We start from the raw sequence: 13,453 nt of genomic DNA on the forward strand, positions 1-13,453 counted from the left end.
GATCCAACTTCACCTTAGCGTACATGTGTGCTCTAGATTATTTTTCTTCCTGTGCCAAATAAATGTTGCTTTTAAATAATGCTGTGGTCTCTTTTGCACTCAATCAGCCATAAGGTTGCATCCATTAAAAGAAGAAACACGTGTTTCTCAGGTTCCTTTCTGAGGCAACATTGCTTACAAAATCCTCTTCCCCTGCCCACACGGTCATGTGAGAAGAGTGTTTCCACACACCTGGTTCCAAGACTCTTACCCAGCACTCAGCTGACTCACTCTCTAAGCTTTTGGTCAAGACCCTGTCGTTGGTGCAGCTCACCGTGACATTTCTTCAGCTCCTTCCTCCACCTCCTTTACTCCTGCTGCTTCTGTTACAGACACATGAGCCTTCACAAAAGAATCCCATGAGCCTCCTCCGCTGACGTACACACCACTGTAATTTCAACTATCCAACTCTGTAAGAGATCTTAATATCTTCCTGTACATCACCAACATCTGTCACATACCAAGTTTTTTAAAAAACTTAATTCCCGTTCTGACTACCAACACTATCTTACCTATGCCACATTCTCAGCAGGTCCAAAACAATGACACCACAAACGGGGACAACTCAGCCCGCGGTGCTCACACCGCCCACGCCACGTGGCACCTGCAAGCGTGTGTAGCAGGTACTACTGGTCTGTAGCTCCCTGCAGCGTTGTGTCACTTGAGGACAGCAGGCTCAGAGATTAGAGTACGCCAGCAGCGTTTTGAATCAACAGCCCAAATGCAGTTTTACTCCTGTGCAAATCTACTGGGGTGTTTCCTCCTCAAATCCCTTTCAATCACAGGGATGCAGAACATGCCTATCAGCTAGCTGCTGGGGAGCTGCCAGCCCCCAGCAGGACAGGCTGTCATCGCGGCTGTGACTCTTCCAGATCACCTCTCCATGGCTACGCTCCCTGCTTAAGCCAGCCACCCTAGACTCTCCTCAGATTACGGGTAACTGGCTTTCAGTGCTGCTCAAATGTATCCTCTCACCACTTCATTACTCTAAGCAGCATAACTGAGGCTACTTCTAAGTTTTACATAACTTAGGCACTTTCTCCTACTTTTTTTCCCCAGAGCTGCAATGTATCCTGGCTTCCTCTACAAGTTCTCAGGGTATTTTCACCTCAGTACAAGTCATGTACATGTACAAGTACAAATATTCCTCAGTAAGGGCAAAAAACACTTCAAGAGGTTCCAAGGAATACAGTTGCTTTTTCCAAACTCAAAGTTGTTAGGGCCCCTTGCTCATGCCTAAACAGGAGAGGAGCCGGGGCATGCATAGTACTGTCTTTGGCCACTGGTTTTGTGGGGTGGATTAGACAGGGGAGGCTACTGTGAATATTAAGCAGTTTCTACTTGTGAGTGGTTTTCATTTATTCACTCTGTTCTTTGAAAGCAGACGTTTTGCCTATTGCCAGATACAAGATACTAAACGTAATGTCCCTTTATTTACTGTGACCTGATTCAACAAGCAGATGAGATGCAGGCTTTTATATGAAATAACCTACTGAAAAAATTGATACAGTAAAAATTCAAGAGACAGTATTTACCCATAGACTGCAGATCAGTCTATCCATAGGTGCAGTAAGTTGTCACAGCAAGCCGCAGAGCTGGAGTAACACCTACAATGAATAATCCTGGGGCAGAGAACATCACAGTTAAAAGACACTATTTTGTGTCCCCTACTGTACATACACCTTGCTTACTTGTCTTCTACTCTATACAGTTCTTCTGCTCACAAGCTACTGCATCTTTTAATATTTTACTATCCTGAGCAAAACCTACATCTGTAGCAGACTCATGATTCTCCTTAATGTAAAGCACACAGTATTTAAGCTTAAGGAAGCCAGTCTCAGACTACAAGGACTTTCAGCATATTTTACATATTCAAAATCGTACACTTCTGGGATACGTAAGGCTTTTTTTTTTTTTTTTTTATTTTTAGAACATGTCTTTTAATGCCAAAAGGTAACAGCCACTAGTAAATTTTCACTCAAACGCAATCTGAATACCACTGCAGACACAGCATACAAAGATCACCTACAGACAGTTACGCACACAGGTCATCAGATGTGCCAGCTAAAGTTTACCGCTTCTCTTTCTCTGTGTTTTGGTTTTTGTTGGTTTGTTTTTTGGGTTTTTTTTTTTTTCCTTTTCACAACTGGACTGACATAGCTTTTAACATTTACTCATTTTGGCAAGCAACCATGCCATCAAACAAAGGCAAATGTACACGCATACTGGAACAAACTTATTGGAACCTAAAATTTGTTCTTTTCACAAACAAAAAAAGGCTTATTCTGAAGTAGATTCGAACAAATTTGTCCAAAGTAATTCCAGCAACACGCACCCCTGATCATCTACCTTCGTCTACCCTTGTTTTCAAAAATATTACAGATATTCTTTAATAAAAGGCACGTTTGGCAGCTACTAAAATTGTCATGCATCTGGCATATGGTTTTTTATTTTATTTTTCCCTTTCAACTTTTCAGCCACCCAGTACAAGATTTCACATTTGCTGGTTAGAAAGTAAAAAAAAAAAGTTACTTACTCTTTACTTTGTTTGCCTTATAATGCTGCAGTAGTTGGCTATTTAATGCACTATTTTCCACTGAAGGCAAAAGGGAAATTTGTGCACAGTTGACAGAAAAATGCACTTAAGGGTGGTTTTTTTTTAATGGAAAATAAGGCATGGAATTTACAAAGTAACTTAAAAGCACTTTTGTTTTTACAACTATATTGGGCCACAATATAAGAATTTGAAAACTTTTTACTATCATCTTAGAACAGTCTTTTTGAACAAGTTCCTCCTTGCTGGCTGGAAAAGGCAGCAAGGAGAAAATCAAGGAGGGACTTTTACATACTGCAGCTAATTGCTCTGCTCACAGCAGCAAAGCATTAAGAAACATTTTGTTTAACTTTCACATAATTTGTAAGACAAACATTCATGAGTGAGGGGCTCTTTCTACTTGAGCTTAAATTGCAGCAATGCTAGAAATACCAGTAGTAGAGGCTGCCTCTGTAAAATGCCACACGAGGTTGAGACAACAGCCACAAAGAAGGGAACTGATGCTTATTATAATGCGCTGCCATTGCCAGACAGCCTGCTGCAATGCAAATTTGTTCCAGCACCTCTTCAGGCTGAAAAGAAACTTCCTTGTATGTAACAAAATAAAATCTTCTCCCTGAAGCACAATAATCTACTGCCTTCAATAGTGGTACCTCCAGTGACATCAACAAACTTGCATCAGACCCAATTCAACAGAAAGTCTAATTTAAGATGCATGCAAAAGAAAAAGAATTAAATATCCCACAACGTCAATCTAAATCTTGAAAGATCTAATTTCAGTGCATTAGCATAAACATACTCTTACTGAGACAGACCTCTCCCTTCCTGATTTAAGAGAGGGTCGTATTAGAGAAACAGATTAGCCCACACTGGAGACGGCTTCTTGAGGATGGAGCACTGAAATGCTTCCATGGTATCGATCCTGAAGTAGGATAATGTTCTCTGTTAGCAGACAACTATAGAAAAACTTGGCCTGGGCTGCTGAATGTCATGGCAACAGCATGTACCTTGGGGTGACCAGGCAGCATGACAGCTGACTTTCCATACAGCATGCTCAACAGAAGTAAGTGCACGGCACTTGCAAAATCACAGGATCATAGGATAGTTTGGCTTGGAAGGGACCTTTAAAGGTCATCTACTCCAACCCCCCTGCAATGAGCAGGGACATCTTCAGCTAGATCAGTTTGCTCAGAGCCCCATCCAGCCTGACCTTGAATGTTTCCAGGGAAAGGGGCATCTGCCACCTCTCTGGGCAACCTGTGCCAGTCTTTTACCACCCTCACTGTGAAAAATTTCTTCCTTATATCTAGTCTAAACCTACCCTCTTTCAGTTTAAAACCACTACCCCTCGCCCTATTGCAACAAGCCCTACTAAAGAGTCCGTCCCCATCTTTCTTATAAGCCCCCTTTAAGGATTGAAAGGCTGCTATAAAGTCTCCCGGACCCTTTTCTTCTCCATGCTAAACAACCCCAACTCTCTCAGCCTTTCCTCATAGCAGAGGTGTTCCATCCCTCTGATCATTTTTGTAGCCCTCCTCTGGACCCGCTCCAACAAGTCTATGTCTTTCCTGTGCTGAGGACCCCAGAGCTGGACGCAGTACTCCAGGTGGGGTCTCACCAGAGCGGAGTAGAGGGGCAGAATCACCTCCCTCGACCTGCTGGCCACGCTGCTTTTGATGCAGCCCAGGATACGGTTGGCTTTCTGGGCTGTGAGCGCACATTGCCAGCTCATGTGCAGTTTTTCATCCACCAGTACCCCCAAGTCCTTCTCTGCAGGGCTGCGCTCAATCCCTTCATCCCTCAGGCTCTATTGATACCAGGGGTTGTCCCGATCCAGGTGCAGGACCTTGCACTTGGAATCCTAGCACTTCCAAATTCCCAGAGGGTTTTTCTGAGCTAACACAAAACTATGAAGAAAATGACCAAACCCAGGTTATGCTCCACTGTTGCACTAGACTATATATCAAGTGGAAACCTTAAGGTAAAACAGCACAAATTGTTAAGTACCGCACCTGTAAGGTTCTGCTGACCTCTATACCCCTGCCTACACAGTTTGCAGTTATTTAGGCTGACTTTTAGCCATACATCAGCCCTTTAGAGTAATACAGCAACTCTCTAGAGTAATACAGCAACAAACCTAGCCTCCACACAAGTATGTTTCATTGTCCAGGCCACACCAGACCATCCATGGTCATTTTGTCAAGGAGTCAGATAGCATCATTAAAATGATTTCATTTTCTATGTGAAAACTATTGTCACTAATGCAAACATGGTCCAAATAAGAAGTCATTCTACATTAATTATTAACGCAAATAAAGCTGTCATTAGACAAACCAGTGGCTTAGCAGTTGTACTCAAAACTCCTGTTCTAAATTCAACAGGTTTGATTCTCACCCTACCTTTTCTGTTTGCAGCTGAGTCAACACCATGATTTGTGCACTGTATGACTGACCCATTCTGCCGGGCTCCAAAGCACATTTAAGTTAGGTTCTTACATGGTGATCATTATCACCCATTGTCCGAGTACCTCACCAGTAAAGGACTTTTATCCTCAACCACAAAGATGCAAAACAGCATTCCCCATTTCAAAAACGGAAACAGAGACCTACTGATATTCAAGAAATCTGTTGATTAGCAGGATCCATGTGAGGTCTCTCCTCCTAGCTGGGCAACCTAACCACTGGATCACTCCTTCTGCCTGGTCTGCCTTCGCTGCAAAACACCACAGACGAGAGCGTACAGAAGAAGAAATACAGATCAGAAAGTCTAAATTTAAGGAGTTTTCCCTGATAATCCACTGATGAGCTAATAATTTAGATGACATTGCCAACGGTATGCCCATCATGGTGTTTCTATCCAAAGAACCAATAACCTAAACCATGCCCCCTATAGCTTGAGGGTTTTTACAAAGCTCCCATATAATGTTCTCCTCTGAAGCCAAGGTTTAGAGATCTTCACTTTTTCTTCTTTCACCAGGAAAACGTTTCAAAACAATGTTGTTAAAGACATCAAAGAGGGAATACAACTGACAAATTTCAACATTTGACTATGATGAAAACTGCCATTCTTGTTGATGAAATCAGAACACTTTCTAAAATGTAATGACCACACTAAAGGATCAAGGGGCACTGACCAATGGCATTGCAGAAAGCATTAAAAAAAGGTGATTTCCATCATAATTCGACTAACACCATCTCTCATGACATAGCTTTCCAAGACGCTGAAATGTATTCTTCTTCCAAAGAGGAAATGTGATAGAATTTTACTTTGACCCATGAGCCATATTAACTGAAGATGAGATACTTCATGCTTCACGCTTCACATACATACTGTAGTGGAGATTATAGAGCTTCTTTTCTTCAATAATGGCCATGCATTACTGTCACAGTATTGTCTAGAGTTGAAGAGCAGTACACAGGTTTATGGATAATCCATGTCATGATACTTACATCAGTACATGTTCCGTCATGTGTATTTTGGACATGGAAAGCTACTGTAAAGATTAATGTAAGTTTGAGTTTTTCTAACAAGTGTCATATAGGAGGTGTGAGAAGTTTTATAATTTATAATAATTCACTTTGGGAGTAACCTAGCTTCCCAAATATTACTAAATTATTACTTTGTAAAACATGCCAAAACTGACTTCTCTTTAGACTCTTATTACTAAAATACATACACTGAACTAGGAAAAATATGTACCACAACATGTGTTTTTATCCCCTTCAGTGCTTAACTGAAAAACTGAGTTGTACATTTGTCCATGTAATAATTTAACGTATGTCAGCCAAACATATTTGTATCTTTATTTCAATTAAATTAAAAACAATCTGCAAGTATATTTATGCAACGTTCACTATATACACATGATTTATGCAACTGCAAGGCAATTCTATGTATGCTGATTAATCTATTGTTAGTAAAACATGACAATAGCTATGGAAGTTGACCAGTGAGTGCTCCTTTTCACAAGTGACTGTTTTCATGGCATGACTGAAAAAGAATAGCTACTAGCCATGAAATGGATTATCGGTAAACCTTAAAAAGAGCGTGACATAACCTAGCAGAGATTAACAGTCTTCTAAATGCAGTAGTATATTTACTTCGGATGATAGTGCTGCTTTTTAAAAAAAAATTCACTGTCATCTTAATGATGTAAGACTTTCATCTGCTCTATCTAAAGAAAGCAATAATTAGACATTATGCTTCCTGGCAAAAATTTATTTTTGAACTGGCACCATAATATTTCAGAAAATAATAATAAAGTACCTCTTTGGTGAAGCCTAGGTACCCCCTACTACTCATTGTAACAACTTGTAAACAGGACCGCAATACAGTGCTTTGCCTTAATTCTAGCTCGGTTAGGTACCACAGATCTTCCTCACAGTCCTTCTCATAATTTTAGGAAGGTATTTTAAAGCAGGGAGTAAAGCAAAGGAAAATTAAGAAGGATATAAAGTTCCCTGTTTGAGATTTAAAAAAAGTGCATAATGTTTTCATTCCAAAAACTGTGCCACTGTATGGAACTGATGGATACAAGACTGTTTTTCTTCCTGTACTGGACATTATTGATCATTACACAAACACAGTCTCTGCTCATTGGCCAAAGAAGTCTCTCAAGTCTGTTTTCTGGTACAATCAGTTGTCCAATTACTTTAGAACAATGTCCTGCATACTAAAACAAGAATAGCAAGTTAACCGGTTTTTCCACTAGAATGTCTGTTTTTGCAATTCCATTTCTGTACACTGCATTTCAAATCTATTGGAGAGTTTTTAGTGTTTGGCATACACATCCCAACTCCTTGGCACCACCAGGTTCAGTGCATCCATTGCCAGCAACAGACGTAGCACCAGGAAAATGCGACTCCCAGCGCAAGGGACAGTTCAGGAGGAGTGGGCATTCTCCAGCAATGGTGGTCCGTCTCGATGCATCGATGGGTGTGTGTGCTCCCTTTTGTAAGTTTTTGGAGGAAGCTTTGGGATATGTTGAGAAGTGCTTTGTCGTGGAGGAACAGGCGGTCCAGCAACACAATGGAGGTCCACATCTTGCGGTATCAAAGGTGGTGATGGAAGATGCCTCCGTGCTACATGTGGAGAAGGTGTCTGAGGGGGAGGGGGAGTAAACGGAGACGGACTGCTTGGGAAAAAGGTGTTACCAAGTTCGCTTTTTCTCCCCAATGGCGGAGGTTGGAGGTGTAGTGGTGAGCTAGAGAAAACATCTGGAGTTCGCACAGGTTCTCGTGGTGGTAACACAGGAGGGCTTTCAGGGGGGTCAGAGATGCAGGTCCGGTCAGGCACTGAGTACCTTGGTGAATACACTTTAGAGGTTGGTTGCCTAGGAGGGATTGCTGGTGGGCTGTCCAGGTGCGCAGAAGTAATCTGAGGTACACAAACATTTCATTCAATACAATTTCAGAGTGGCAGTAAAGAACAGGACCCTACTGTGAAATGGAAGCAGAGCTCCCGCCCTGCAGATTGCTCTTATCCAGTTAAAGAGGAGGCACGGCAAGCAGGTGCAGAATGAAGATGGGAAGTAAGGAAGCAAAAGGGAGTGGTGGTGCCTGAAAAACATGTTTCTGAGAGTGATGTGGACAGAAAAGACAGAGCCTGGATGTGCGGGGGGAGAGCAGGGGTATATCAATACATGAGTTAACAGCCAAGGATGGAAGGACTGAAGATGCAAAGAGAGGGACAAAAGCAAGGCAAAGAATGGTCAAAACAACAATTTCCATGCTAGTTCCAGGTCTGCTTGCTAGGTACGTGTGGGTATCTTCCACCACCTCCCCAGTAACAAGCACCTGGGGTGGGTAATAACACCCAATATTTCTCCAAGAAAATGAGGAAAAGGGAGAGGCGGATGATGCGGAACAGGGAAAAAAAATAAACTATGCTCAGAAGATGGAGTTAAGTAGTCAAAATTATCGAAGCGAAGAGTTGCCAAGCTGCAGACCACAGTGACAGGGTAATTGGTCTCCAACACCCTATCACGTATGTGATGTTTTCAATTACATTTTGGTAGGAATGTAATGTGTTAAACTCTGCTGGCTGACAGCATAGTCGCCTGTAGTCTGAAAACAACTTGCTGAAGAGCCATATACAAGCCCTCTTCAAAGACAGACATGCTCCGAAGTAATTTTGAGTGGGATTTTCAAATCCACCCAATTCTCTGAAGTCACAAACCAGCTTCCACTGAAATCAAGAGACTGTCTGCAACAAAGGCTGGATCAGATCCCAAATGCCAGACAAATGCAAAAGGAAAATGTAGCAATGGCTCAAGCAGGCAGGCAGACAGGACAGGTAATCAAGAAGGGAAATAACGCACTGGCCACCACAGCATCAGGGTCAAATATTCTAATGAATGTTTTCAGAGGACTGAGGTCTGTACATCACTTTCCATCATTACTATTCTTCAATTCTTTACCCCGACTCTTACACCCCAAAATGATGCTCTGGGACAATTATCACAGATGGAAACATCTGCCTGAAGTCTCAAGTTCTCACAGGCAATGTGATGGCCTGAGCATAGTGGATCAGTGAACAAGAGACATTTCTAACCCTAAATTTAGGTCCCATCTGTTAATTTTCTTTCTTTTGGGATCAGGACATAAGGAGGCAGAGCTGTGAAGGCCTGAAATACACAGCTGCTTACTCTTTCACATGCAGTTCTTCAAAAATACATGTACTATCTTTAAGAGTTACTCTTCTATCATACCCTGCCCTCTGCTCCCAGAAAAAATGCCCTTTTTTCTCCTTACTTACTTTTGATGGAGAGGATTCAGCTGGGGCGGACTCTGGTCGTCTTCGTGGAGGAACTGGAGGGGGGACATGAGCTTCATCTGAATTTTTGGTAAAGTTTATGGATGAGACAGAAGCAGATCCTAGTGGACATAAAAAAAATCCTGATAATGATGAACTTTTATTCAACTCAGTATATTTCCTTTATTGCTGCCAATAAAGGTGTCATAAATAATAGAGTAATTGCCCACAGAAAGCAGCATGAATCAAGAAGGTGTTAAAGAAAAACAATGAAACAACTCTCTAACTTGCAGCTTCCAGACAAACTGCTTTTCTGAGCTGCAGTCACCTCTGTGGCCTTCAGTTCCTGCACATTCTTAAGTAATCCTCAAGACCAAAACTACACCACAAAGTTGTTCTTGTATCACAACAGCACTAAACCAATATCCTGCAGTCGATGGGCCAAGCCAGCAATGAAGAAATACCTTCTTCTGAAGAGGTATTCCAGAGACCTGGCTTGGACACTCAGCAATGTCACCGCTCTGTTAAGCAACTTCTGCTTTTAGCAAGTCATTTCACCTCCTTTTGGCAACCAGCTGAACACAGGACCAACCTTGTACTTCCTCTGAAAGCCCTCATACATGAAAGGAGGCTATGTCCACTATAAATTACTGAAAGCACACCATAAAATATGAGCTTCCTTGTATGTTGGTGAAGACAGAAGAAAAATAGGTGTGGATGGGTCCTGATGGATTTAAAGCAGGGAAGTACTGATTTTAAGTTCTGCAGGAAAACCATCCCTGTGCACTGAAACCAAGTCGGAATGGCAGACAGCAGAATAAGGCACCCACAAAACACTCATTTTTATTCTCATTGTTCACCATCAAACAGATACTCCGAATTGTATCAAATACATTCACCACATCTATCTATGGCAGCAAATCCCACAAATGTTTGTTTGGGACATATATGGGCACTAGAGATATATCTCTGCCTTCTGTTTTGACAGTTTCTCCACAGACATGTAATACCCTCTATGTAACACACCTAATTCTGTTCAGTTTCTCCCTTTACAATACAAACTTATTAAAAAAAGGAATAAAACACACTGAAAGTTTTTGCTGCCACAAGGAGACAAAAGCAACTATTTCTATAGTTACTTTAGAAGACTAAATATGATTTCACCTGTTTAACGCCACAAAATCTAATACGCACATTCTTGGCAGACTGTCTATTAGCACCTACTTGCGTGAAAAGGACTTGAAGGATCCGAGTCAAACACACTGCAGGCATCTGTAGTACTTGAAGTAGCAGAAGCAGGGGGAGGGGTCAAAGGTGTTCGGGGAGAGTTTGGTGCAGATGCTGTAGTTTCAGTCTCGCTCTCTGGGATGCGGCTGTAACTAATTTTCCTTGGCTCCTGTTGCAGGGGTGTAGGATGTCTCATGGTACCTGGCCTTGGATTAGAGGGACGAACACCTGGGGACTTGAGAGGATAGCTGTATTTTTTGGGCTGAAATGACAAAAAAGATAATATCAAACAAAATCAAAAGGCCACAAGATCACCTAAATGCAGCTTTGTATTTATGAAGTTAGAGATCTAAAATGACTTCTGCTATCTGTGAAAGACAAATGTAAGCATTTTTTTTGAAAAAAAAAAAAATAAAAATAAATTGAATACTAACAAATCTTGGTGGAGGCTTGACGTTTCGTGGCTCTATCTCTAGTGACTTGTTGAACAGATAATCTGTAAATTCTGTCTCCATGCTGTTTCCCATTGGATTCAGGTTTTCAAAAAATCTCTGAAATACAAGAAGGTAGAAAACTTGTCAGCTAAGCTACTTCTTAGTAGCTTAGTGCTGTTTGTTTCTACTGCACAAGTGATCCCAACTGTTCCAGAGAAGAGAGAAAATGCTGGAGTCAGAAGTAATGATAGATTTTGAAGTTATTAAATTTGTCTGTTGCCAGCCTTTTGCTGGGCATTGCTACTGCTATGCTTGGCCTGAAAACCAGCTGTGCAAGTACCCTATACACTTTCTGCAGTGCAAAAATCAGACCAGGTTAGCTCAAACACTGCCAGAAGAAGCTGTATGTGTAGTCCATCTTTACACTGATGCAGGGGAAGACTGCTCTCACAATGCATTCTGTCAAACACTGAGGAGAACAAATAACAAAAGAAAATCTTGCAGAATCCCATAAGATAACCTGTCCTATGACTCTCTGAAAGTATATAGCTCAAAAGATATTTAAACAAAAAACAAAAGAAAAGGAAGAAAGGAAAGCAAACAGAGAGAGGACTGCTTGGACAACACCACAGATCAAGGAGAACAAATGCCAGGAGAAAGAAAAATGTGAGCATCATCACCAAAACGTGATGTAAACACAGTGCCGTCAGGTAAACCTGGAAACATAAAGGCAGTGTAACAGAGGAGGAAAAAGACAAGTGGACTCACTGGACAAATAAACGCAACTGGGTGAATGACAGTGAGAATCTGGTAGTTTCTGTTCCTGTTTAACACTAATCAGTAAGAAGATCTATCTACCAGCATCCCAATAGCTGGGAAAAAACCCACAAAACCCAAACTGCAAGCATTGAGCTTCTGCCCCTTCTTACAGTGAGACCTGATAGAGGCCTTCTGCTCGTGTGTGATTCAGTCTGATTGAATCTATGTGAGTTCAGTCTATCCTTATGGTCTTGTGGTGACTCTGTCAGCTGATAAAGTAGCTCGGTGCAAGGACTCACGGAAATAATGCCACTTACCCTGATGTCAAATTCCACTCTTAAACAATATGGCTGGTTCTGGTACTGCTGTATCTCTCCTGTTATTTCAGCTACCTTTCTTCTCTTGCTGAAGTTTATAAGTTCTTTCCCATGTCGCTTTAGAAATTCAGGGTTGCCTTCTTCTGTTTTCAAAATGTTAGTTAGGTAAATCCCTAAAGAGCACACAGAAGAGGTTCTCAACACATAGTACAAAACAAGGAGAAAGTCACATGACTGGAATACAAAGAATTCTTAAAGAATTTAATTTGTGTATTCTAATTATTTAGAAAAATTCTCTGTTAGGGTAAGAGAATCGCACCTCATTTTCAAATAAGGGCAACAATTTAAATATTTTAATATACCTTTTCCAGAAAGCTACCTTTTTTGCATCAAAATCTCAAAGTCTATACATCTTTCTATTGTTTAGGAAGCTCACACAACTGAACACTACTAGCATTTTGTAAGACAAGACTACACTGAATTCAAGTGCTTTCTCTCAACTCTTCTGTCTCAATTCAGCTCTACTCCATTAGAGACCCCAGCTAAGCTCCAAAAAATTATTTTCAGGTTTTATTTTTCTGTTCCACTTTCCACTCCTGGCTTCATAATTGCATCAAATCATTTGAAGATTAGAAAGAAAAGAGTGCTTTCAAATCCACAGATAATATATCTGGAACTGTCATTATGACTCTTCTAAGTATAACTTGAAAGAAATAACTGAAGCTATTCACGTGTGATCCTGCTAACCTCTACTCATCTCTGAAGCAGGACAGAAGGTTTCTTAGTTGATCTTATCTTTCTTTGCAGAGCTCTGGAGTATATCTTTCCCCAATCTGTAAAAGGCCAAAAAAGCCATCAACACTATTTTCTTTCAGTTTTGGCCTGAAGCCTATGCTGGACAAGTGTAATATCCAGAGTTGGAACTGATCTGCAGCAAACATCCAAGTAGCTTGCTAAAGAACAGGAATACCACATGCTTAACTTCATAATTTGCTAAACATCAGAAATTCCAAGCAATCTACATGAAAGAACTGTTAAGTCTGATGATAAAGAGGCTTTCTTCCCAAACTCTGTTTTTACAGAAATAAGTCTTTTTAATAGAAACAAGACTATAGTTACAAGAAACTATAAAAATTAAAACTCTAGCTTTATTTCTTTGAATTCTTGATGGGGAAGGGGTTCCTTCTTTCTCTACTAGTCAATGGCAATAATATTTCTAATGTGACCACCTTCCATTTAAGGCATTTATGGTCACAACACAGTTCAAACTACATTCAGAGTAAAAATGAGTAAATATGTAAATAAGATATTGCAGATATACTTATTTTTACTGCAAATAACATCTGCATTTAATAGTAACTTTAATTTTT

General features: G+C 40.8%; 1 protein-coding gene and 1 pseudogene across 7 annotated transcripts in view; both read right to left on the reverse strand.

The window, feature by feature from the left end:
• Positions 1 to 1,933: 1,933 nt before the first annotated feature.
• On the reverse strand, positions 1,934 to 6,238 carry LOC148053121 (uncharacterized; annotated as a pseudogene).
• Positions 6,239 to 6,373: 135 nt separating this feature from the next.
• Positions 6,374 to 13,453, reverse strand: part of SOS1 (SOS Ras/Rac guanine nucleotide exchange factor 1) — a 52,104-nt gene continuing 45,024 nt past the window's right edge. For all 7 annotated transcript variants that reach the window (XM_087775142.1, XM_087775144.1, XM_087775145.1 and 4 more), the window contains 5 exons: positions 12,084 to 12,256; positions 11,008 to 11,124; positions 10,571 to 10,835; positions 9,350 to 9,468; positions 6,374 to 7,969 (listed from right to left, as the gene is read on the reverse strand). In XM_087775142.1, the coding sequence (XP_087631268.1) occupies positions 7,475 to 7,969; positions 9,350 to 9,468; positions 10,571 to 10,835; positions 11,008 to 11,124; positions 12,084 to 12,256 (1,169 nt within the window). In that variant the 3' untranslated portion in view covers positions 6,374 to 7,474. The remainder of the gene's footprint in view (positions 7,970 to 9,349; positions 9,469 to 10,570; positions 10,836 to 11,007; positions 11,125 to 12,083; positions 12,257 to 13,453) is intronic.

The sequence above is a fragment of the Nipponia nippon genome, unplaced genomic scaffold (assembly GCF_047370975.1).
Source record: "Nipponia nippon isolate SJK-2023a ecotype South Korea unplaced genomic scaffold, ASM4737097v1 scaffold_4, whole genome shotgun sequence".
Taxonomy (NCBI): Eukaryota; Metazoa; Chordata; class Aves; order Pelecaniformes; family Threskiornithidae; genus Nipponia; species Nipponia nippon.